The 26,784-nt window shown below is 40.5% G+C and overlaps 1 protein-coding gene across 3 annotated transcripts in view; it reads right to left on the minus strand.

Moving 5' to 3' along the window:
* Positions 1 to 26,784, minus strand: part of LOC129776939 (lachesin-like) — a 242,462-nt gene that overhangs the window by 156,152 nt on the left and 59,526 nt on the right. For all 3 annotated transcript variants that reach the window (XM_055782896.1, XM_055782894.1, XM_055782895.1), the window contains exon 3: positions 7,581 to 7,687. In XM_055782896.1, coding sequence (XP_055638871.1) covers positions 7,581 to 7,687 — 107 coding nt within the window. The remainder of the gene's footprint in view (positions 1 to 7,580; positions 7,688 to 26,784) is intronic.

The following is a 26,784-nucleotide window of genomic DNA, read 5'->3' on the forward strand; positions in this document are numbered from 1 at the left end:
TAGAACAATGGGTTTCTTTTTCCCCAACCTAATAAATCAAAACTCATTGCCAGTCCTGATATTTAAAGTCAGCATAGTAGAAAGCATAGTTGAAAGTTGTAACATGCTTTTGAAAAAAATATGAAATATAATTCCTGCTTGAATGATGGTCTAGTATTCTACATTATTTCTGTACGATTTATATTGACGAAAACGAGTCAGAGTCGTAAGTTGTAGATCGGATACATCTAGAGGAAACGCTAGGTAGATGCTTCAGAACGCATTCTGAAGACATGAACTTTAAATTGAAATAAATCACAGGTAAACGGTGGTAATTACAATGAACTAGGCTTCATATGGAAGACAGTTCTTAGGCATTTTCATTTGAATATAATTTCCGGAATACGACCACCTCGGTTGGATCGGAGAAAATCCAATTTTCGGTCACTTCGTGCAGTATTGAAGAGTGTATATCAATAATAATGTGACAAATTTTGCCTTCCAAGGCGTCAATCGTCTATGGCTTATCACAGTATAACCAGAGATTTAACACAACCTGCCAAAAAAATCAATGGTGCTAAGTCGTATGATCTTGAAGGCAAATTCATGAGTCCATCATCAAAAATGATGCAAACCATACTAAATTGAGAAGGCAAAGCTCCTCTATTAAAGTTAAAACTATTTAAGAAGAAGAAGGGTTTATGTTTACGGCCTAATTGTCAGGATGAAGGTTGAGTCACAACCGAGGACTTGGTGAAAGTAGAGATACTACATCTGCGTTACGAGTTATCAGATGGATGAAAATAAAAAAAAGACTGACTTTCGTCAGTCTCTTTTCTAATTTTTTTCATTAAATTTATGCACTTCAACTAAGAAAAATCCTGAATTTAAATTCTGTAGCAGGTGTTGTTTCCTAGATATAGATTGAAAAAGTTTATACAAGCTTAGAAAGATGCAATTTTTGCCAATAAAACACGCTCCTATCTTCAAAAACTAATCTGCTTAAATTAAAATCAAAAACATCGTAACTATTTTAGATAGCCCACAACATCAAGGGGATTGTTATATCCGTATGTAGTCCGGTGCCCGAGAGTTCTTGAGAAGTAAGTTTTTCGGATTTGGCGGTTCGGAACGGTGGTTCTCATTTTAAAGTATGGTACCGCACTCGATGTAGCCACTCATGATGTCATAGATGAACAGTCTCTGCAGAAAACTATGCCAGCGCATCTCTTCGAACCAATACATTTCTGACAAAATGTTTTTGGATTATTTCTGTACGTGTAGTGAACACAGCATGATGAGGAACCGAGATTTGCACTCCACACTCCAGTACACTGCGAACCAGAGAGCATTAAAGTGACTTCTTGGCAAGTACGTCGTTAAATCACTCTATGTTTTGGAGTAGTACTGTGTCTATCAGTAAGGGTGCCAAATCAGAAAATAGGTCACGTATTTATGAAAAACTTTTAACGTCAATAATGACGTTTCGTTTCGAAAGGAGTTTGATGATTAGAATTAGAATATTGATCGAGTAGGAAATACTCTAAGTTTTATTTGATATGCACGTAACATTGCAAGTCCGTAAACGGTTTAAATTAATGAAAATTCGATGCAATCCCTTTTCCTCATACATTGGTTTTGCGCGTTCATGTGGCTATCTACCCGTGCTGTCATTCGATAAATTATCCGTTGGGAAATATTAAAAGAAAGCACTATTTTTATATTCCAGTGCGAGTCAGTGCAGCGAACAAGTACTGTTCGCGCCAGATTCGACCACTCCTGAGTGACGTCATCGGTGCATTGAGAGCATGCGCATTCTCTGTGAAATTCGTGCACTGACACAACCGACATAAATGGAAGAAAAGCCAAATACTTGCAGTGTCTGCTCCACCCTTTCACATACATCACAACGAATTATAAAAACAGGGGCCATTATCAATTTAAAATCGTCAAGTAGATATTTGTTTGCAACTTCAAATTCAAGGAAAAGAGGAGTTTTCATGTCGTCTGGTGGAGAGTACTTGCTTATTTTTGTATCATAGGAAACCATTGTCGTTTTTATGCGTTGCGTAGATTGAAGTTGTTATAAGAGTTTTGTGTTCTGTTGATTAGAAATGTGGAATAATAGTAATGGTGGAACAAATATACAATCGCCTGCGACCCAGTATGTGTCAACTAAGAGAATTTTCGTCACGATAAATATTATAGCAGTAACACAAAAAAATAAGAAAACGTTAGCGTTACCTTAGTGCAGTGCTGGAATTGACATGAGAAGACATATTACGACGTTTTTTGCTCTCCCGATTATGAATCAACCACTTTTTGGTGTTTCTACGAACCGCACAAAACAGTGGTTCTTTTTAGAGCTATCAACACATTCTACTAAAGGGTTATTTCTAAAATTTGTAGACACAATAATATCCGAAGTGATAGACAGGCATTATGAATAACATAAGAAGTTCTACGTCATCAATGCGGTCGGGCGCTGGACACAGTTTGAAGTTCCCCCTAGCGATTGTCATCGATATGTGCTCGTTGAACCTCACTTTCCTGTCTAAAAATAAGCCTGAAGGCACGTCCACATTATGCCGAATGGTGCCGATCGGTCTGTACCAGACGGCATATTCGATTCGTTATGTAATGTGGACGCCCCATCGGGTGCACGAAGGCGAAGTCCTATCGGATGCACGAAGCCGTTACGAACACACCAATCGCAAAGCCGTCAACGCGAATTTACTTCGTTTTGTTTTGGTTCGACTTTCTTTGATCCGGACCGTCTTAAGACGCGTCCACATTACGCCAATCGGCCTTGGCCGCCCGGTAAAGACGACTAAATGTGGACGTACCGCCCGGGCTTACCGACGTGCCGAAAACCGACTCGAATCAAACCGAACCCAAACCGAAACAAGTGGGTCCGGTTCGAGAAAGTCGAACCAAAACAAAACGAAGTAAATTAGCGTTGACGACATAGTGCTTCGTGTGTTCGTGACGGCTTCGTGCATCCGATGGGACTTCGGCTTCGTGCTCCCGATGGGGCGTCCACATTACTTAACGAACCGAATATGCCGCCTGGTACAGGCCGATCGGTATCATTCGGCATAATGTGGACGCGCCTTTAAGGTTCATGATAGAGCTTACCCTTACAAGCGGTGATTCATTCATCGAATGGTGTTTGTGCTCGTCTGAAGGATATTTTTTCTCATTTGGTAGGGTTTGCCAGCATTCCATTTATTTTAGACCATGATGACAGGCGTTCGATATTGATTTGCAGAATGTGGCAACCAACCATCGATTTGATAAGGCAATAGAAGTCATCTGCATATAAGAACTTACAGCAGCTTCGATGATCAGTTATAAACAGAGTAAAAATAAGAGATCCTGCTGAGAGACGCTAGGAGAAACGCATTGGATGTAGCATCGTGTACATCAGGGGTTCTCGAACTGTTTTGGGCAGGAGACCCCTTTTCCAGAATTAAGTCATACCTTAGACTCCTAAGCCAAATTTCTTTGAAAATCGTATCTTTAGATTCTTTTTCTTGCTGAATAATTATCAATTTGATAATAAAATCAAAATAAATAGAGACAAATTTTAGTAGATATCAAGTGTAATAAATAATGCAGCTGAAACACAAATTCAAAAAAGCTGAAAATCTTGCTATGCAAGTTGTTCTTGGTAGTCAGCGAACTCCGGTGTGTAGAAGTAACCGAGTAAAGATTTCGTCATTTTTCTCGTATAGCTGAGCAAATAGTCGAGTGTTCAAATTCTTCGAGGGTTTTTGCTAGCACTCATTACATATAGTAAAGACTGATGTGATCCAGTGCCAGTGGCGTAGAGTGAAAGCTTTCGCACCCTGGACGGAAAAGCTGATTTGCAGCCCTACCCCAGGAAAGGAAGAGAATTCAAGAATATTTATATAATTTATTCATATAAATTTGGTTCATTTTGCACCCCTAAAATCGTGTACCCGGTGGCGGTCCGCCCCCTCCGCACCCCACAGTCGACGCCACTGTCCATGGCTCAGATTTTTTGCTACTACATGATGTCTGTGAATCACGCAGTGAATAGCCTTACGCAGTTGAAACTTTGAGTGAGCTGTGAAACCACGATGACGACCAACCATTGATGGTGCATCAACACTCTCAATGTTCTACCATGGAATAGTTTTTCGGTAGAAAAACCGATCGATTCTCCTCTGGTATCATTCTTCATATATGTTGCAAAAATCATTTCTTGCACAACAGAGCTTCACTGCTGGGTAATGTAGACTCGTCCAGCTAGAGAAAATATGTTGGTCTATAATAAATTGAATAACATTCTTTCCTCTTCGAGACTCATCTCAAGTTTTATGAAATAGTTTTAAAAGGAAGTTTTTGTTACGCCTTGCACATAGATGATCAAGCATTTTGGAAAAATTTTTTCAATCACTTTATTCTAGTTCACTTCATTTAGCTATGTAAATACCTTGTAATCTCTTGAATTAAATTAGAAGTTGAGTACATTATCATTCAACCTCTAACGCATTTCAGAACGCATATGAATTTGCAACCTAAGGGCAAGCTTGTTATACAGTAGAATATCAGGAGCATGTTTGGACATGAATTTGACGATGACTTCCTTCGTGTTAAATCGTGTATATGTTCAAAATACAGAGAAATGTTAAACATCCTTGATGGCCTCGTACGCTCAAACACATTATCTTGCACAATCCTGTTCACATTTTTTTACTTGCCGAATCATCTTGTACTTTTTGTACTCTTTTATTTTCGTCTTGTGCACACTCATCGTCTTGTTGAGTTTCTAAAATGTACAGCAATAATATTTTCTACTTAGATATTAGTCATTCTCAGGGTTGCCACATATACATAATATTCAGTATTTTCAGATACGGAATCTGTATATACAGAATTACAGATTTTCTGCGAGGATACAGAATTTAAAGATTTTTTTTCAAATTCAAATTTAAATGGTACATTAATTACAGTTCATTTTCTCTGTCTTCTTTCTTACTAATAAACTTTGTTTTTTATCGTTGAGTCATGAAGATATGTACCTTGATTTATAAAAATGTTCAACCATATGAAATGTCACCTCACTTCTCCATTCTTGCTAAGAATGTTTTTAGGACACTTTTTGATAATTCCACATTCATCAATGTGTGAATATTCTCGCTTCACAATGCTAATAAAACAATGTTCTGAAATCGGTTGGCTTCCACAATGATGGACTCTATTTTGAAATCAAAGAACTATGGCTCAAGGAGGAGCGATAAAATTGGCGGAACATTTAAGGGAAGTAAAGTTCAACAAAACCATGTATAAACATCATACAATTTATTATGTGAAAACTGTTATTATGATTCATTTTGTTGTATTGATACGACTTAAGCAAACCATGCATAAGATGAATGAATTCAAAATTAAAATAAACCTTTCTTTACATTTTTCCGTTAGTTTTTTGATACAGGTTTGTTTTGCTAAAAATAAAGAAGTGCAGATTTTTTCAGTGAATTTTACAAGATCAAATGTGACCACCCTGGTCATTCTCATAACAGGGTGGTTCACGTAACACAACTTATGGAGCATCTTGAATATTTCAAATAAGAACTTGGGGTCGATATTCAGACCCCGTCGACCCCCAAAATCCATTTTCGTTTCTGTCGACCCCTGGGAAACCGAAATCGACCCCAGGGGGTCTACCGAGAAACTCGGTGTACATCCACAAAATCCACGAACGATGAACGAAGAAAGACCGAGGGGACTCAACTTAGTGATAGCAAGATCGTGTGGAACTTTATCGAGAACTATCGAGAAGCGTCAGAGTGTTAGTGAAGGTCATTAGATTGGTGATGGTAGGGCGTTTCTTCATAAACCCGTGGTGAAACTCCGAGATTAACGGTCGGACTGTCGGGTACATGTTATCGTGCAGTAAACTTTTTAGGACTTTAGCTAAACAGTTTGCTATCGAGATTGGACGGTCATTTTCTACGCTGTGAATGTTGCCAGACTTGAAGAGCGGAGTAATTGACGCAACCTTTCAGGTCTCAGAAAAGACGCCGTCTAAAAGTGATCGATTGAAGAAAGTCATCACCGGGGCCGCCAAGGGTGCTACGCAACTCTTAATGAAAGAAGGTGGAATACGATCCGAACCTAGTAAAAATCATCTTTGTTTCATTTTTCGAAGCTCGAAAAAGCGTCCGAAATTAGTGCCTCTACGCTAGAATACCGATAGGACGGGTTCCAAACCTTTCGTTAAAACAGAAGTAAGGATAGTGGTTCAAATTCGTGTTTGATCAACCCTTTAAAGTTGATTCCGTTCAATGTGAAAACTGCAAAAAACCTAAAAACATGCATAATGAGGTTCCCTAAAGCCCAATCGAAATATTATTTCGGTCATGTATTTCACCCGTCTGATTATGAAAACCGACAAATCACCAATCCTCAAAATAGCTTCGCTCAGCCGTAACTCCCTCTGTTACCGAAACCCAATGTAAAAACGTAAAACAACAAATGATGAATGCAGACAATCGTAACGAACATAAAAATGTACTTTGTATGAGATTTTCATTTCTAATAAAAGCTGAAGAGCCAAGAAATCCGATTTCATAGGTGAAGTGAAAAGGTGAATGGCGCAGAGCGAACAAGCATTATATACATTTTTTATGCTCCCTTTCGACGAGATACTATCGAATCAAATTTACTCTTGTGATTTCATGATATCGAAGGGTTCCCGGTGCTTGGTGGCGCGTCTGAGGGTTGAGGTATCTATAAACGGATAAACATTTGCGTGTTATGATTGTTTCCTCCCTCTACTCTTCTCCGGTAAGAAAGGAGATGTTGTGGGGTGCGATGTGTGAATTTGCGGAAATAGTTGTCCTGAGTTGCTCCAAAAATTTTTATATTTTGTGGCGAAATTCATTTGTTTTCGAAGAGTGAATTTCGTTTTCTTGAAAAATCAGCTTTATACAACATCGTTTGTGTTCTTCCTCTGAATCTCCACTGTGAAATCAGAAGCAGTGCAAAATCATCAGTTGGTTCTGTATGTTCGGATGGTGAGTGAAAGTAAATATGGCTTCTACCAACCAAGCGATTCCAGGTGTAATGGATGCTGGCTTCTTCATGTCTTCAGACTACGGTACGGAACGCACGATGTAAACGTGAGGTGGAATGTATATACTCAGCCAGTGTGTTTTCCGAAGAGCACGTCTGTCTGGTTTGATGTGGACACATGAGGGTGAGTTATGGCAAGCAAGAGAGCAGACCGAGGGATGCGATGAGCATGTAAATAAATGTGAATTTTTATTAAGAAAATATCCATGATCGTCGTATTTATCTTTAAGGAGCGTTTCGTTTTGTGGTTTTATTAAAAGATAACAATTTTAATAAAACAGATTTCTTTTATTGCCCCAGCGATTGCTGCGGTGTTTTGGGCAATTGAGGAGGAAGAGATTGTTGAGGGGATAATCTTTGTTTAACCTCCAACATTCGCTTGCAAACGACCCCTTATTGCAGTGTGTACAGAAGGCGATTGGATTGCACCATTTGGATTTAAGCAGTTTCTTGTTTTGGTGGAAATTTAATCTGGCAAAATATACAGCGCTTACCTTATATGATCCTAAGTTTTTGACGGAACACGCCAATTTGACATTCCGTCCTGCAGGCACTGTTACATTTTCTATTACGTCAGTGAACTCTGGCTCCTCGACGACCACTGGAAGGAAAATTTGAAACGCAAAAAAAAACTATTAGTGATAAAAACAAATGCAGTTTATGTAATTATTCGTGTGATTTACGAGTCCTGACAATAACTTGATTATCATGCAAGTATTTGCATGGGATTTTGAGAAAATTCACGGAAACATTTGGGTGTAAGTGTTTAAAAGAAAACCATTAACACAGTTCACTAGACAATATCGTTGGATGGTAGAAACTAACCATCAAGTTGACAATCATTACAATTATTTCATCGATTCGAGAAGTTGATTAATTGATTTGGCAAGTGAAAGTCAATTATAATTTTAAATTCAGTCTTTGAATAATTTTTTTATTACGAATTTGAAAATGTTTTTTCAGATATTAAACGTCCATTTATATTTCTGTATCTTACACCATTCATTATGTTATGCTTTTGGACATTTCGGTCCCATTTATCAGGATTACGGCTTCTTTTTCGTTCAGCCGAATTTTTTGCTGCGATTCTTTCATTCGTGTGATCAGATGACGAATCCGAATAAAAACATAATACAACACCGATTCCGGGTTTGCCGAGCTTTCTGCTAGTAATTTGTATTGAAGAACCATCCGATTCATTATTTCCCTACTCAAATAATTGCTATTAACATCATCCATTTTGATGTTATCTGCACTTGTAGCAGCTCGAATACAACTATTTTACTCTTCTTTTACATATCTCGAACTTCGTTCGGTACAGTGTCAACAACTGGATACGACATTAGTTTGTATGACGCAAATTATTCTCAGTCAGATTAATCGGTCCGAAGACAGTTTTAAATTGCTAAAATTTGTATGATTTTTTTGCGTTATTTAATTACATGAAGTACGTTGTCCTGACCCTATTTTAAACTATTTTCCATAAATTTTCAGATATTCTCACCAAAACTTACAATTATAATATAAAATTATCGTTAGACACAAATTTTGTACGCGAATAACGAAACTAAACGAACAACTTACAGATGTCTCCGTAGGAGAGGAAAAATAGTGCAGCGAATTAACTAGATTTTTATTATGATATAAATACATTATAGTATGGAGTTAATCAGATTGGTTCCTGACTTAAATTATTTATTATTTAATGGCTAAAAAGTTTTTGTCATTTAATGGTGTTAATAATAATTATTAAAGAAATTTGTTTTTTGAATGTGTACAGTTAGGAGCTAATGAAGTGCATTGATATTAAAATTTATAATATTCAAAAAATTGAGTTAATCGATTTGGCAAGTGAAGCATCCAAATGTGGTTGCCTTCCATTCTTTTGACGTAGGATTGCGTCTTACATTAAGGGTGCCCAATCAGGAAACAGATCACGTTTTTATGAAATAATGTTAACGTTAATAACCATTTTTTGCTGCGAACGGATTCTAACGATTTGCATACCAATCGAATCGGAAATTTTCTAAGATTTGTTTGATATGCTATACATTACAATCCCATAGTCTGTATATGGTTAAATTGATGAAAATTGGAAGCATTCCCATTTACCCGTATATTTGTTCTGTCCATTTGTGTGCTTTCCCGAAGAGTTGTCAATAACGGGCAAGTTGTGCAGCCGCAAGAATAGAAACAACGAAGGTGGATAGCGAAAAGAGAATATGTGCGAAGTAAACTCTACCCTTACATAGTAAGTAAGCTGTCGCTAGTATTGCATTTCCTCTGAGGAAAGTTCTCAGAACCTTTCTGTACCCGAAACAACGAAGGTCGCTTGTTCTGCTCGTTTAGTGTTTTATGTTTCCCCTCGAGCTGTGAACACTAGCGAATATTTCACTTAAAGTGCATCTGGCATTGTAATTAACACATCCATCCGAGCCATAGAAAAGCAGACGAAAAAAGAGAAGTGTACAAATGATTATAGGTCGCTTCTAGCCATCAGTATTTGGCTTTGTTTGTGTTGCTTGTTTTCGTTGCGCGGAACTTAGAACTTGTTCATTCCCTGTACATGTGAATAGCACACCTTTGATACTTTTAGTTGCCATTCGTATTTGCTTTCGTGCGCATCGGCTCCTTTCTGATGCAACAAGCTCCTAGCTTCGTTAACGGTTTTGACCGAGAGTCGAGGAACGGTTTTTCATAAACGCTCATTCTCGCGATGTTTCATTTTTATTGCTGAAACTGTGTGCATTGTGCTTGTTGAATGGCGATGCACGAAAGATGCCTCTCGTTAAATGTAGACAAATTGAATTTTTTTTTGTAATTTCATCGGTGAACATTATAAAAAATTGTCTGGGCATAGTAACACACGATTCATTTCTCTCTAACCTCCTTTGACGAATTTTTGACGGATTGCACTTTTTCAAAAGATAAATGTATTGTTGTACTACGCGATCTATTTGGAAATCCGTGGCTTTTTTTTAACGAAAAACTGGATAGTTACCTTTCGAAAATTCATTGACGTTGTTGCTGGAGTTGCTGTTAATTTTTCAATCATTTATTATAATTCTAAACACGGAGAAGATGAAGCATTTTTACCCAGTGCGCAATGGTCCAGGAGATGCGTTTAAGTGGAAATGAGCAATTAGAGCTCGGCAGTTATTCTCTAGACAAAAACTGTCTTAGACAAAGTTGTTACATATGATAGAGCGCTCATTTTTATGTTATCAATAATAGGGTAACCAAATTTGTCGATGAAATAAACAATCTAACTTTCTAATCTTTATAGATAGAGATGAACAATTCCTTGAACACTTATGAGTGTTTATCATTAGAGAACATTTCTACGTAATCAGAATAGTGTTTTACTCTAATTTACGATAGTTATTCAACAGAAAGTTCCAAAACGATGTTACCTATCAATTATTTTGTTATTATAATCAAAACAATTTTTTTAGAATTAATTTTTTTTTGAAAAAAATACATTTTTTTTGCCATTTTTCATTTTTATTTCTCGATATCTCAGGTATAATACCTGCTACAGTTCTGAAATTTTGAACTTTTCTTAGAGCATCCCCACCGGTGGGTTGCTATAAGCGTTGGTAATTTAACAACTTTAATCGTTGCTGTTTTGAATAGCAACCCATTTTCGCACCGGTCGTTGCTATCATGGTTGCCTTTTTACTACTTTCATTTTCGCACCAGTGGCTGTCAAACGAGGATATTTGTTTTTCTTATTATAATTGTTAAAAGAGACACGAAAGGAGGGAACTTTGTGGTGATATTGTTTGTTGTTTGATTTCGCTCCAGAGAAATCGAGTTAAAGAATTCTTGGTATTCTTGGTTCTTGACACAGCATAGATTTTATTACTCCTTTTCAGTCCATCAAGCCCCATGAGCAGGATTATCAGGTAGAGCAGATGGCAGAAAATGCGAGCGTAGTGTGCGTGATAGCATGCGCTGCCATACCTACTTCTCACATTGTGACGCAATATATGTACATCCATGTGAAAACGCTTTTTTTCGGAAAGTTTCTTATCAATTAAAAACAGATCTTTTCGTGGAGTTACCGCTGAATATGCATATAATGTGACAGTGTGCAGTGGATATTTGTGAAATAATGTCGGAAAAGATGAAGTGATATTTTTGTGTGTCATTTTCACTCTCTCACCTTCATGTAACAAACAAACTTTCGTCATTTTCGCGATGATATGAGGTTTTGAAGGCTCCCAGTACCGGTGTGTGTGTGATTTTAGAAAAACAGTTTACAATAAGGCAACATTTCATTGAAAATTCTACTTTTTCCGAGGACTAAGAATACGACTGTTCTCTGGGCGTTTTGCTCCTTATATTGGGTTGGGGAAAAAGAATTGTCGTATATTGTCAATATATGGCAACACTTAAACATATCTTGTGTTATACTTATCGCATCGGGTCATACTATACGGCTATTTAAAGACGACAATCTGTGCTACAAGTGGTCCTTTTCAGTCTCAAGTTATAGCGCGTCAAAGATGGAGTCCACAAGCAAGAAATTCGCCATATTTAACGTTTTTACTACCTGCGAGGTAAAACTACAACGAAGGCGGCCGAAAAAATTTGTGTAGTTTATGGACCAGATACTGTAACGATTTGCACAGCACAGCGTTGGTTTGATCGATTTCGTTCTGGCGTAGTGGCTGTCGAAGATACACCCCGTACTGGTAGACCAATCGTCGTGGAGACCGATAAAATCGTTGAAATCATCCAAGTAGACCGGCATGCGAGCACTCGCTCGATTGGCCAGGAACTGGGTATAGACCATAAAACCGTTTGGAACCATTTGCAGATGATTGGATTCCAAAAAAAGCTGGATGTATGGGTGCCACACGAGTTGACGCAAAAAAATCTTTTAGACCGAATAAACGCCTGCGATGCACTGCTGAAACGGAACGAACTCGACCCATTTTTGAAGAAGATGGTGACTGGTGATGAACAGTGGATCACGTACGACAACCTAAAGCGAAAAAAGTCGTGATCGAAGCGCGGTGAGCCGGCTCAAACCATCGCCAAGCCCGGATTGACGGCCAGGAAGGATTTGCTATGTGTTTGGTGGGATTGGAAGGGAATCATCAACTATGAGCTGCTCAACTATGGCCAGACCCTCAACTCGGTTCCCTACTGTGAGCAGCTTGACCGGCCAGAAATGATCAAAAGGAATGGTGTTGTTTTCCACCAGAACAACGCTCGGCCTAACAGATCTTTGATGACCCGCCAGAAGCTACGGAAGCTCGGATGGGATGTCCTATTGCACCCACCGTATAGTCCGGACCTGGCTCCAAGTGATTATCATCTCTTCCGGTCCATGCTAAACGCTCTTGGTGATACTAAGTTGGTCTCAGAAGAGGCTTGCGAAAACTGGCTGTCTGAGTTTTTTGCAAATAAGGAGAGGGGGTTTATAAGGGGGGGATAATGAAGTTGCCTTCTAAATGGCAACAAGTTTGCGAACATAACGGCGCATATTTGACTCTAATTGGATAATTTTAAGTATGTTAAATAAAGCGTCAAATTTCGTTCTGAAATACGACATTTTTTTTTCCCCAACCCTATATGTGACGCTAACCTCGCGGCATCGATCATGTCGAGTATTCTGCTGTATGCAATCGATCAGTTTGTTCCAGTGAAGACGAAACGTGAGGATACCAAGCCTGCCTGGTCAAATGGTGCCCTGAAGTATCTTAAAAGAGTGAAGCAGTCTGCTTTAAGACAGTTCAGCAAGCACCGTACGGACTCAACAAGAGCGAAATATCTAATGACGAATGCTGAGTATAAACAGCTCAATAATAGTCTCTACAGTGCTTATCAAGACCGTCTGCAGAGACGCCTTAAGATAAATCCTAAAGGATTTTGGCGTTACGTCAAACACCAACGTAAGGAATTCGGTCTACCATCTACGTTGACCAACGTTTTATTGGAAGCTGATACGACTACCGACATCGCTGACCTGTTTCGCTCTCAGTTCAGTAATGTGTTTGTCAATGAACACATCGATCCGCAGGATGTTGCTGCTTCTACCAGAAACGTACCTCGACTTCTTGCTTCTGAGCTGGATTTTGTTATCACTGACGATATGGTAATTGCAGCAACTAAGAACATGAAAACCTTCACAGGATGTGGTCCGGACGGCATTCCATCACTCGTCTTGAAAGGTTGTGTAGACACACTTGCGTCACCTCTAGCGACACTGTTCAATCTGTCCTTATCTTCCGGTGTATTCCCGAGATGCTGGAAAGAGTCGTATGTTTTTCCAGTATATAAGAAAGGTTGCAAACGGAGCGTTTCGAACTATCGAGGTATTGCTGCATTATGTGCCACCTCGAAGTTGTTTGAGCTGATCGTGCTTCAGGCGTTAATGCAAAGGTGTTTACAGTATATCTCATTGGAACAACACGGATTTATGCCTAAGCGTTCCACGACCACTAACTTGACGTGCTTCACCTCGTTCGTGATACATCAAATTGAGAATGGACTACAAGTAGACGCTATCTACACCGACTTATCCGCAGCGTTTGATAAGATGAATAATCGAATAGCAATAGCTAAATTTGACAAACTTGGAATGAGTAACCAAATGGTCATCTGGATCCGATCGTATCTCACTGGTCGTAGCATGGCAATCAAAATTGGAGATCATGTTTCATCACCGTTTCCGGTTTGGTCTGGTGTTCCGCAGGGCAGTCACCTAGGACCATTTTTGTTCCTGCTGTACATGAACGATGTCAACTTCACTATGAAATGTCTGAAACTCTCGTATGCCGATGACCTGAAGCTCTACTACGTGATACAGCAACCACGAGACGCATTATTCCTGCAACAACAATTGGAAGCTTTTAGCGAATGGTGTCTAACGAACCGTATGTCGCTTAACGTGTCGAAGTGCTCCATTATTTCATTCGGGCGTAAACACACACTCTTCTGCTTTGACTACACATTGGCAGGCGTACAACTCAAACGCGAATCAACAGTCAAGGACTTGGGGATTCTGATCGACGCTAAAATGAGTTTTAAAGATCACGTCACATATGCTGTATCTAAAGCCACTTCGCAATTGGGGTTTCTTTTTCGCTTTGTCAAAAAAAATCAAGGACGTTTACTACCTAAAAGCCTTATATTGTTCAATTGTCCGTCCTATCCTGGAATACTCATCCATTGCTTGGTCACCGCACTACCAAAATGGAACACAACGCATTGAATCTGTTCAAAGGAAATTCATTAGGTTTGCACTTCGTCACTTCAGCTGGAGGAATCCTTTGAATTTGCCAAGCTACACAAGCCGATGTAAGCTTATCAACCTGGAACTATTGGACGCGAAACGCAAGGTAACGAAAGCATGCTTCGTTGCAAATCTCTCGCAGGGCAATATCGATTGTCCTATACTGCTCAGTATGCTGCACATTAATACCCGTCGTCGTCATCTACGATCACACTACGATCACATCATACCTCATGCTAGAACGAACTATGGCCTACATGAACCAGTGCGGAGTATGTGTCGTGTTTTCAATAAGTGTTACTTTGTGTTTGATTTCAATGTGTCACAAGAATCGAATAAGCGCGAATTTAGACGATTTTTTTGTTAGTTTACGGTGTTGTCAGTTTTAAAATTTGTGTTGTTAGTTTAAGTTAGTTTAAGTACTAATGTCATTGGGATGGAAATCATCTGTTGATATATATATGATGGAAGGAAGTCACAATACAATTATCATCTATTAAAAAACAAATCAGTTACAATATTTCTGAAGCATTTTGGCTCATAACATCATCAAATTGTGAGTTTTTTAAAATATTGTTTCGTTTCCTCCATATACATTCCATATTGAATGCAAATAATGACGACACCATATTTTCACCATATTTCGTTGATCAATACAAATATACTCTGTCTACTGCTCCACCTCATATGTATCTCTTTGCATCAAGCCCAATATTTTTACTGAAACGTGTCTTCGATACTTTGAATAATCTTCGAAATCGATCAAAAAATTCAATTCCTAGACCATCCCAATATTCGATTCATCTCACCCAGTGGTGCTGATCCCACAAAATAGTTCAATGGGTCCATCTCTCAACCCATCCACACGTTATTGTTCTCCGACACCACTATCGCTGCGTTGGCATCAGCACTTTTTAAACTTTGTCGCGCTCATAGCAGTTTTTCGTCGCCGCTGTTGTTGTTGTTGTTCGTGGCTTACCGCCACAATCTTCGCATCCTCCTCAACTCCCCCCCTTCCTTTTTCACTCGCAATTGTTGGCCGCGCTGTCTGCACCGGAATTGATAACCAGTGTAGTCGTTTATCTTCGAAACGTTTAAAGTCAGACACCAGCGGCTGAGCAAAGAACAAGAGTAACCGTACGGCATCTCGACAGCTGCGGGAAAAAACGTCGCCTTAGGACGCACGAAAGTGCAAAGTCAGGAGAAATAAAACAGAATAAATTGCTCTGCATTCTGGTTGCAATGGCCGGGCTTAATGTACATTTTTTTCGTTTCTATCACTATTCTACGCGCAGAAAACATCCCAACCATCGCCTTGCTTGTTTGTTCCGGAAGAACATTCGCTAGACCTGTGTTGGATGAGTGCCACTAATTAGTGATCGCTCTGGGGAAGGAAACTACGCTGGATGAGGAGAACAACAGAACGAACCCGATGAAAACTATGCTTCACGTAATTAACAATCTCATTACAGCTGCAAACTGCTTCAAGGTAAATCCTGGCTCACTTTCAGAAGAGGATCTTAGCGGTTGCAGTTCGACGCGAAATTTTATTCATTTTCGAGGCCGTGTGGCAAAATTTATTAGTCATGCTTCATTCGTAAACAAATATTCCCACAGTTTTTCGGAAAACCATCGCTCTATTGAAACCATTCATTACGATTTGCCACCCATTTCTTCGCCATCCATCACTCAGACTATTCATTACCATCGAATTGAATCATGTTGACGTACTAATTAACCAATTAAATCTTAATTACATAAAATGATAATCACGTTTACCGGGTAGAAAAAGCCGCACAACGGCAACTTCGGCAGCAGCCCGCGCAACGGAAAAAGGAAATCCGGCCCATTATTCGACACAGCGAAGAAAAGGTCTTCCATTCCCGTGGCTCCCCTCTCCAACGATCAACCAAAGAGAAAACCCATCAGCACTATTCTTGAAAAGAAGAACGGCGCGAGGGATGAAGCCACCCACAACACGACACGATCCACCCGCAGCAAGAGCTCAGCTCCGTGGTGCCGTTTTGAGTGATAGACTTTGTGACATTGTTGAACTTCGGAAGGCTACGGAACACGCTCGAATCTGGTTCACCACAGACAAACCCTAACCCCTAACCTGGGTAGTAACTTACAAACGGGACTGGGGAATGCGGGCAAAAACAACCGAGCTAATTGAATAAATACTGGAAGACAGCAGCTTTGTGAGTCGGTTTTGTTGGCGGAATAATATTAAGATTAATGACTTCCTGCTTGACGGTGAATTCACGCGACGGAGCTGGAAGCGTTAAAACGTATTGTGGATTATCTTTGAAGCCGCGGAGGCACGACGCCAAATTGTTGCTCGCCTTGAATAGATAGTGATTATTTGAATTAATTATCGCATATTTGGAATAAGCCACGATTTGTGGCACTTTGAACAAAGCCCAAAACATTGTTCTTATGCTTTTTTTTATGCGATGCTTTGCGAATCGTTTGCGTCGCTCAGTACAAACTTTCATCCATAGGCCTTTGTCTGAGATACTGAATATCTGGAAGGTTAATTCATTTGGGCTGTTAGTGTCCGAGAAGTTATGACGAGAATATATCGAGCAATTATGAGAGCGGCGAAAATTACTCGAAAAATGCAACGCAGAAAAAGAGAAATTTAAAAAGATTCTGACGAAGTACCTAGAACATTTCAGGAACTTCGTAGAGTAAATGTAAAGTAAAATCCCCAGAATTCATTTTTTTTATACATAACTAGAACTGTTCTTGCTAAAATACAAGCAGATAAAATTCGGTCCATTTCCAAAGATGCAAAAAATAAAGCTATTTGAAAACTATATTGGAATCACATAAGGAGTTTTGCTGGTTAATGTAAACCCTTGAATAACCTAAAAAGTAAGAGTGTAACATTCGTTTGGGGTGCAAATATAACGATGTATTTGAATCATTCAAAAGACAATTAACCCACCTTTGCTAGAATTACCCAAAAACAACAATAATACATTGTATTTACATACATATATGTTATGCGATTGGAGCCAGTAAGGCACAAAATAAGACAGAGAAAAATCAGTCTACTACAGAAAAAGAACTATTGGCTTCAGTATGGACAATCCGACAAATTTTATCGTGCTTATATGGAAGAAGATTCATTGTCCATACACCCAAAATTGATTTCTAGCTCATGTTTTGTCATCCCGATTTATTACATTACATTATATGAGCGTAAAAATAACAGAAAATGTCATGACTCTCAAATACTGGTAAGCATTCGTATAATATATATGATACGGCAGTATAAGATTAACACGTTGACTGCCACGTCAGTCGCCGGTATTTGACACTGAGTTTTTGTTCAGGCCGCGTCAATCACCGGTGACTGATAACATAACATATGATAATAAAGGTAAATAATATAAGCATATAAGCACTCCCTTTCGAACAGAAATACTATGGTTCTAATACGTTTAAAAATGTCCATCCAATCGCTATAAAACCGTGGCGTGTTAATACGAGCGAGCGAAACAAGATACACGTTTAACAGTGAAGTGAATCTTAGTGACAACAGTTCGAAATAGTGGAAATAGTTAATATATGCGAACTTACGAATAATCGCGAAGTGAGTGTATGGGACGAAGAAAGAATTCGGACAATAGCCCGAAACAATTAGACCACACTGCCAGCAGAGAAGAAGTTGCTCACAAAAAGGCTCGTCCCAATGACAGAAGTAGTAGTATTAGTAGTAGTAGTAGTAGTAGTAGTAGTAGTAGTAGTAGTAGTAGTAGTAGTAGTAGTAGTAGTAGTAGTAGTAGTAGTAGTAGTAGTAGTAGTATTAGTAGTAGTAGTAGTAGTAGTAGTAGTAGTAGTAGTAGTAGTAGTAGTAGTAGTAGTAGTAGTAGTTGTAGTAGTAGTAGTAGTAGTAGTTGTTGTTGTAGTAGTAGTAGTAGTTGTTGTAGTAGTAGTAGTAGTAGTAGTAGTAGTAGTAGTAGTAGTAGTAGTAGTAGTAGTAGTAGTAGTAGTAGTAGTAGTAGTAGTAGTAGTAGTAGTAGTAGTAGTAGTAGTAGTAGTAGTAGTAGTAGTAGTAGTAGTAGTAGTAGTAGTAGTAGTAGTAGTAGTAGTAGTAGTTGTAGTAGTTGTAGTAGTTGTAGTAGTTGTAGTAGTTGTAGTAGTTGTAGTAGTTGTAGTAGTTGTAGTAGTTGTAGTAGTTGTAGTAGTTGTAGTAGTTGTAGTAGTTGTAGTAGTTGAAGTAGTTGTAGTAGTTGTAGTAGTTGTAGTAGTTGTAGTAGTTGTAGTAGTTGTAGTAGTTGTAGTAGTTGTAGTAGTTGTAGTAGTTGTAGTAGTTGTAGTAGTTGTAGTAGTTGTAGTAGTTGTAGTAGTTGTAGTAGTTGTAGTAGTTGTAGTAGTTGTAGTAGTTGTAGTAGTTGTAGTAGTTGTAGTAGTTGTAGTAGTTGTAGTAGTTGTAGTAGTTGTAGTAGTTGTAGTAGTTGTAGTAGTTGTAGTAGTTGTAGTAGTTGTAGTAGTTGTAGTAGTTGTAGTAGTTGTAGTAGTTGTAGTAGTTGTAGTAGTTGTTGTTGTTGTTGTTGTTGTTGTTGTTGTAGTAGTCTCAACCATTGTGACATCGCACAGCAACTGTTGTGGAAACAAAATGTGATGTCGCAATTATCGCGGAGCCGTATCGCGTTCCCCCCGGTAACGGCAATTGGGTGACGGATAAAGTGCGAATGGCCGCCATCCAGGTCATGGGCCGATATCCCATTCAGGAGGTAGTCTCGAGATCTCGCGAAGGTTTCGTGATCACAAAGATCAACGGAATTTATATCTGCAGTTGCTACGCACCTCCCAGATGGACGATGGACTAGTTCCACTATATGCTGGATGTCCTCACCGAGGAGCTCGCCGAACGAAAACCAGTCGTTATAGGAGGGGATTTCAATGCTTGGGCAGTAGAGTGGGGAAGCAGATGCACCAACGCGAGAGGGACTAGTTTACTAGAAGCTCTAGCCAAGTTGGATGTTACCCTATGCAACGAGGGCACCACTAGTACCTTCCGCCGAGAGGGTCGAGAGTCCATCATCGACTTGACTTTCTGCAGTCCGTCGTTAATGACGAAAATGAGGTGGAGGGTATGTGAAGGATACACCCACAGTGATCATCAAGCCATCCGTTATACCATTGGCCAACGAAACTCTGTGGCAGTACGGATAAATAGGACATGCCCGCGCAGGTGGAAGACAAAAACCTTTGACAAGGACCTTTTCATCGAAGCACTACGCGTGGAAAGCGACGTCTTGAACATGAACGCGGATGAACTGACGGAAACGCTAGCAACAGCATGTGATATAACAATGCCAAGAAAAAGGGAACCCAGGTATAAGCGACCAGGTATAAGCGAGCCTATTGGTGGAGCGAGGCACTTGGCGTGCTTCGGGCCAACTGCCTTAGCGCCAGAAGACGTTTCCAACGGTCAAGCATAGACACCAGAGAAGAGCGGAGAGTGGAATTCAGAGAGGCTAGATCCACTCTTAAACGGGCAATTAAGCGGAGCAAATCTAATTGCTTCAGGGAGTTATGCCGGGACGTGGACGTCAATCCATGGGGCAATGCTTACCGAATGGTGATGGCGAAGCTCAGGGGCCCAACGACACCTTCCGAAATGTGTCCGAAAAATTAAAAATTATCGTAGAAGGGTTATTTCCGCAGCACGACCCAACGACTTGGCCACCCACGCCATATGGAGAGGATGAGGATAGCATCGAACGCAGAGAGGTGACGAACGATGAGCTAGTTGCAGCTATCAAACGCCTAAAAACGAGGAAAGCGCCTGGCCCAGATGGAATCCCCAACGTAGCTTTGAAAGAGGCAGTCCTAGCATTCTCTGATATGTTCAGGACAGCCATGCAGAAGTGTCTAGACGAATGCTACTTTCCGGATCGATGGAAGGTACAACAGCTAGTACTACTGCCCAAGCCAGTAAAGACGCCGGGTGGTCCAGCATCGTATAGACCCATATGCCTGTTGGACACTCTTGGGAAACTTTTGGAGAGAATCATCCTTAATAGGCTGACGGAATGCACGGAGGGAGTTCGTGGACTGTCCGATAATCAATTCGGATTTCGGAAAGGGAGATCCACGGTAGATGCCATTCGCATAGTGGTCGAAAGAGCCAACAGAGCATCCAAACAGAAGCTCAGAGGAAATCGATACTGCGCAGTGATAACGATCGACGTTAAGAACGCGTTCAATAGTGCCAGCTGGGAGGCCATCGCGACTGCGCTCCACACGATGAAAGTCCCAGACTACCTGTGTAGAATACTGAGAAGCTACTTCGAGAACCGTGTGCTGGTGTACGAGACAAACACGGGCCAGGCGCAGATTAAAACTACGGCGGGAGTTCCGCAGGGCTCTATCCTGGGCCCATCGCTCTTGAACAGTATGTACGATGGTGTACTAAAACTGAATCTGCCCAGAGGTGTGGAGATCATTGGCTTCGCGGATGACATCGTTATTCTTGCGACAGGGGAATCTTTGGAACGGGTCGAAATGCTCGCGACCGAGTCGATAGACATGATCGGAAGGTGGATGCAAAGTGTGAAACTGCGGATAGCCTACCACAAGACGGAAATGCTGATTGTCAGCAACCGCAGGGCGGTGCAACGTGCAGAAATCACAATTGGAGAGCACTCGATAACCTCGAAGCGAGACCTAAAATACCTGGGGGTGCAGATCGATGATCGACTGAACTTCAACAGTCACGTCGACTACGCTTGTAAAAAAGCAACGAAGGCAATCAATGCACTGACACGAATCATGCCCAACAACTTTGGCCCAAGCAGCAGCAAGAGGCACCTCTTGGCTAGTGTCTCCTCATCGACACTACGTTACGGTGGTCCAGCCTGGATCGCGGCGTTAGAAACTCAGCGGAACACGAAGAGGCTGAATAGTACGTACCGGCTCATGGCGATGCGAGTCGCGAGTGCGTACAGAACCGTGTCAACAGAAGCGGTCTACGTCATAGCCAGGTTGGTCCCCATAGACATCATCTTGGCGGAGGACAGCGAGTGCTATAGGAGGAGGGGAACCAGAGGAATCCGGAAGTTAATGAGGGCGGAGTCGATTGCTAGGTGGCAGCAAGAGTGGAGTGCGGCGCAAAACGGCAGATGGACGCACAGGCTCATACCAACACTAATGGGCTGGGCGAACAGGAAACACGGAGAGGTAAATTTCCATCTAACGCAGTTTTTGTCTGGTCATGGCTGCTTCAGGCAGTATCTGCACCGGTTCGGACACGCAAGATCGCCTCTTTGTCCGGAGTGTGGAAATGTGGAGGAAACACCGGAACACATCGTATTCGAATGTCCCAGATTCACCACAGTGCGCGAGGGGCTGCCTACCCTTCATGCTGGGAACATCGTGGAGGAAATGTGTCGTGACGAGGGCACCTGGAACGCAGTGAACAGTGGAATCGTCCACATCATGTCCGAGCTACAGCGGAAGTGGAGGACCGACCAGCATGCGGGTAACGCCAGACCATAAGAGATGAACAATTGAGACGGCTGTAGTACCGGATAGTCTCCCCCGAGAGCCACCGTGACGGAGTGCGCGTCATGTTGGAGGGCACTACCTAATCGGCGCTCCGCTGGGAAGAGAAATCCTGCGAGGGTGACTGTGACGGGGCGCGCGTCAAGTTGGAGGGCGCTTCCTAATCGGTGCACGTCTCGACAGGTAATCGGATACTGCCGCGGAGAACAGCAAAAATGCCTACCTTGCAACGCCTGATCGTGACCTGGATGGAGAAACACCGCGAAGGATGAAGCCATGATCAAAATGGTGCATACCCCACGAGAGTAGCTGTGACGGAGTGCGCGTCATGTTGGAGGGCACTACCTCTAATCGGCGCTCCGCTGGGAAGAGAAATCCTGCGAGGGTGACTGTAACGGGGCGCGCGTCAAGTTGGAGGGCGCTTCCTAATCGGTGCACGTCTCGACAAGTAACCGGATACTGCCGCGGAGAACAGCAAAAATGCCTACCTTGCAACGCCTGATCGTGACCTGGATGGAGAAACACCGCGAAGGATGAAGCCATGATCAAAATGGTGCATACCCCACGAGAGTAGCTGTGACGGAGTGCGCGTCATGTAGGAGGTCACTACCTAATCGGCACTCCGCTGGGAAGAGAAATCCTGCGAGGGTGATTGTGACGGGGCGCGCGTCAAGTTGGAGGGCGCTTCCTAATCGGTGCACGTCTCGACAGGTGAGAAATCCCGCGAGGGTGACTGTGACGGGTTGCGCGTCAAGTTGGAGGGCAATTCCTAATCGGTACACGTCTCGACGGGTAAATGGATGCCTGCGAAGAGGACATAAGCGCAGTGGAATGAAAAGCGAATAGATAGAAAAAATATTGAGAAAAAGGGAAGGACAACGCTAGTCAGCGTTGAAAACTCGAAGAGTGCATGAGCACAGCCGCCCCCTGAAGTAGTCGCCTAGATGTGGTCCCAGGGGGAATAAGGCAACGAGTAGAGGGCTTGGTTTTTGTGGGTGCGATCCCCACTCGACGTCTGGGTTAACCCTTCCCAGATAAGGCTGGTAGAGCGTTCCTCACCTCTATAAAAAAAAAAGTAGTAGTAGTAGTAGTAGTAGTAGTAGTAGTAGTAGTAGTAGTAGTAGTAGTAGTAGTAGTAGTAGTAGTAGTAGTAGTAGTAGTAGTAGTAGTAGTAGTAGAAGAAGAAGAAGAAGAAGAAGAAGAGCCGAATATCCGGACATCCAGCCACGTAACTTGCCGTGATATCCAGTATCCGGTCAAGCTACTATCTATCGGAAATTTCGGTCCCTATCATGTAAATTGAATCGAACGGTCAATTCCGGGCAAATTTTCGTATTTTGTAAATCGATTGAGTCTTATCGAATCGAATTCTTTGTCAAACGTCGTGTATTGCGAATTGCATATTTTGAAATGTTGCCGAAATGTTTCCCAATACAAAATATCAGGAATGCCACAAGCAAACCAAACAGCTCGAAAAATTATGCCGACAGTTTTCATCCGACTGTATCTATAACAACAAAATAGAGCTAACGAGCAAAATTCTGTTCAACAAGAATTACATAATAGGACCCAATATTTAATTTTAGAAATTTCCAATTGCTCATTCATCACTGTTGATTTATTTATGACTATATTTTTTGAAAGAAATCTGCACAATTATTTCACATTACTCAATATAGTTTTTAAATAAACATAACAATACTTCATTAAAAACTCGTATTCGCCGTCTTCAAAGGCGAAGTTTTCTCCACAATTTTAGTTTTTATTGGTTTTCGAAACCTTACACCGGACGTCTCCAGCATTTTCAACTGGTCATTTAACAAATGATATGCCTGGAGAAAACATTGTTGAATTTGTTCCTATTGACCACTTAAAAAAAGTGACAATTTCAAAAAGAAAACAAATATTGCAAGTTATGACAATCTGAAATAAAACATTAAAACGGAAACTTTAATGAAGAAATATCTACACTTACAACTAATATGTTTTATTAAGGTTATCATAAACACCTTATAAAATGATCACGGCAAAAGGTGGAGGGATATTTTATCTATTGCGTTTGGAGGTGACACTATCCTAAACTATCCTGAACCCGCGTAGGTGTCCCTAGGCGGGTGCCTAGGGACACCTACGCGGGCGACCGGTTGATCGCGGACTACCGTTTGGTTATCTCTGACCTACACGATAAGGATGTGAATTGAGCCCGAATTGATTGAAATTTGAGGATAATAGAGTAAAACCATCCTCCGAGATCATTCCTCTATTGATTCTGCCAACTTACAAATGCCTGTTTGCCCGAAAAATGAAGAATAATTCGTGATACGCATCGACTCATATTGTGAACTAACGCCGAATTGTAGGCAAAAAGATTGCTCGTTGCGTCGGGGAGGAAAGCGAGTGGTTAGTGCAATCGATAAAAACATACCCATCGTCAAAACTTTTTTACTATATTTTCTGTTCGTGTGTCAAGCAAAAAATTGCTGGATAAATTTCTTGAAAAAAAAATTCAAATAGTATATAACACAACATATGTCGCAATAACGATTTTGAGTAATATGCGTTTGCAAACTCTTAATTAATCGTTTCATTTTTCGTATATAGAAATATAGAAATATATAGATATATCTTCTTCTTCTTCTTCTTGAATGGCGTTAACGTTCACTGTTGAACTTTTGCCGTCTCAACGTATGTATTAACACTAGCGTCATTTTTTAATACTTAGTTGAGATTTCTTAAGCCAAATAACACGCCTTGAATGTATTCCGAGGGGCAAGCTCTAGAATACGCGTGACCACAGTGCAAGTCGAAGGACATTTTTCGTAATTTCCCGCAATATACTGTTGAAAACGCTATCTTATATATAAACATCTCGTGTCACGATGTTCGTGGTCGAACTCCTCCGACACGGCTCGAACGATTTTCAAGAAATTATGCACAAAAAACTTGGTAGGCATGAGAATAGGACGTAAACTATATATGATACCGCTTGCATACCGATTACCATATGTTTAATACCGATTAGGGTGGCTCTATGCATAAAAAAAATTCTGACAAATTTTGATTTCTATTTTATTCTTAAACTTGACAGAAAACTAAATATAACCTCATAGGTTATCCCCTATCTCCTATTTTTATTCGCGATTTCAGTATTTTGGTATAAATAATATTCAAATAATCGATCCGTTGTTTGTTTTTCAAAGAGAGCGAATTTATTTACGTTGGTAAATGACAGATGGCGCTAAGTTCACTTCATTGAACACATTCATCCTCACATGCGCCAATAACCTTAATTCGGCTGAAGCCATGCGTATTGCCAGCGAGCTGGAAGATTGAAATTTTTCATATCATACATGCTCGGTTTGCTCGATCACGTTATTTTCATCAATTCTAATACAACACCGACTGGAGAACACATGTATACATTCAATGAGTATGTCGTTGAATACATTGCTTGAGTCATGGTAGGCGACAGCACAGTGACGCGAGAAATTGTGATTCGAAGAAGAAACAACAATCTGGAGTTCATCGTTGACACCCACCGTTCAAACGACACTCTCCATCTTCTTCAATGGTACTCAGAGATGCCAACCTTCCTGATTTTTTAGGATTTCCCAGACTTTTTGGATCGTTTCCTGATATCCTGACAAACACTCAGTTTTCCCTGATTCTTATTAAATGATTCTGATTTTTCCTGATTTTTCAACTTTTCCCATATCGTAATGAAATTTATCCGTAATAAATGTACTAGAATCCCTACCACAGTTTTCCAGGTTGGAAATGAGAACTGGCATGGTAGCTTACATAAAAATCTCTCCGGCAACCCCTTGAATAATAAGTATTCATTTATTCGTTCATTATTCATTCCGAAACGATTCGTGAATTCGGTATAGTACTGATATCCATTAAAGCTTGAAGTTACCGCGAAAAAGATATTCCATCGGATTAGCATGTATCATTTACAACAATTTGGGTAACTGAAATAGACTACCTTTAGCTCACCAGTCTTCACCCGAAGAAAGTCATACTCTGTGCATAGTGGGATTGGAAAGAAACTTTGTTTTATGAGTTTGTACCAAGTAACCAGTTGATAAACTCGCAGTGTTTCGATTGAGCAGTCATCGAGTACAGTCGCATTCGTCGTGGCTCCGCGCTCTTGTATAAAGTGAAACAAAATGGGCGCTTTCGCTCCCATGTGCTTTGCGAGTGTAAATTGGGAGAAGTTGTATAGTGTTTTGTCGAGAAGAGTGAATTATAAGCTGCAGTTACGTAAAATTTTTGGTCGGATGTTCTAAAGGTGGGACCACAATGCCGCGCTATGCGTCGCATTGCGACAATTGTGCTTTGACACTTCATTTTAAACATGTGTGTTTCCATTTAGTCAAACACAATAATGCGTTGCGTCATTAGCATCGTTGTACTAAACGCTAGCATTTGTTCTAAACTGCTTGCGCCGACGTCTGGTGGCAACTTCAAATTAGGGCCATAATTTGGGTCCCAAACTCGTTGTAATCTCTATCAGATTAGAAGACACGAAGCCGGTTTTTAAATTCTAAAATTTGAATGAAAATTTTCACATCATGTTATTTGATTACTTGAAACACGTGTTTCTGACTTTCATTCAACCATATGGCTAAACAATTCCAACATTGTTGCTGAATTTTTTCATCATAATATAGAATTGTCTTCATAAACAATTTTCGTATGAGACTTTTTCACCACCTGCAAACAAAAATGTTTTTCATTTAAATGGAATACTAGTTTGATATGGAAAAGCTAATTTACATTCATAATTTTAATTTTGAAAACGGTGTTCATTCCGACTGAAAATCAGCTATTCTTTCACGCTCTCCTAAACTAGTGAACGAAGTTCAATGCCGCCAGCGCGAATATGGCAATGTGTTGTTTTTAAAAACATTCAACTGATC

This window comes from Toxorhynchites rutilus, chromosome 3 (assembly GCF_029784135.1).
Source record: "Toxorhynchites rutilus septentrionalis strain SRP chromosome 3, ASM2978413v1, whole genome shotgun sequence".
NCBI lineage: Eukaryota > Metazoa > Arthropoda > Insecta > Diptera > Culicidae > Toxorhynchites > Toxorhynchites rutilus.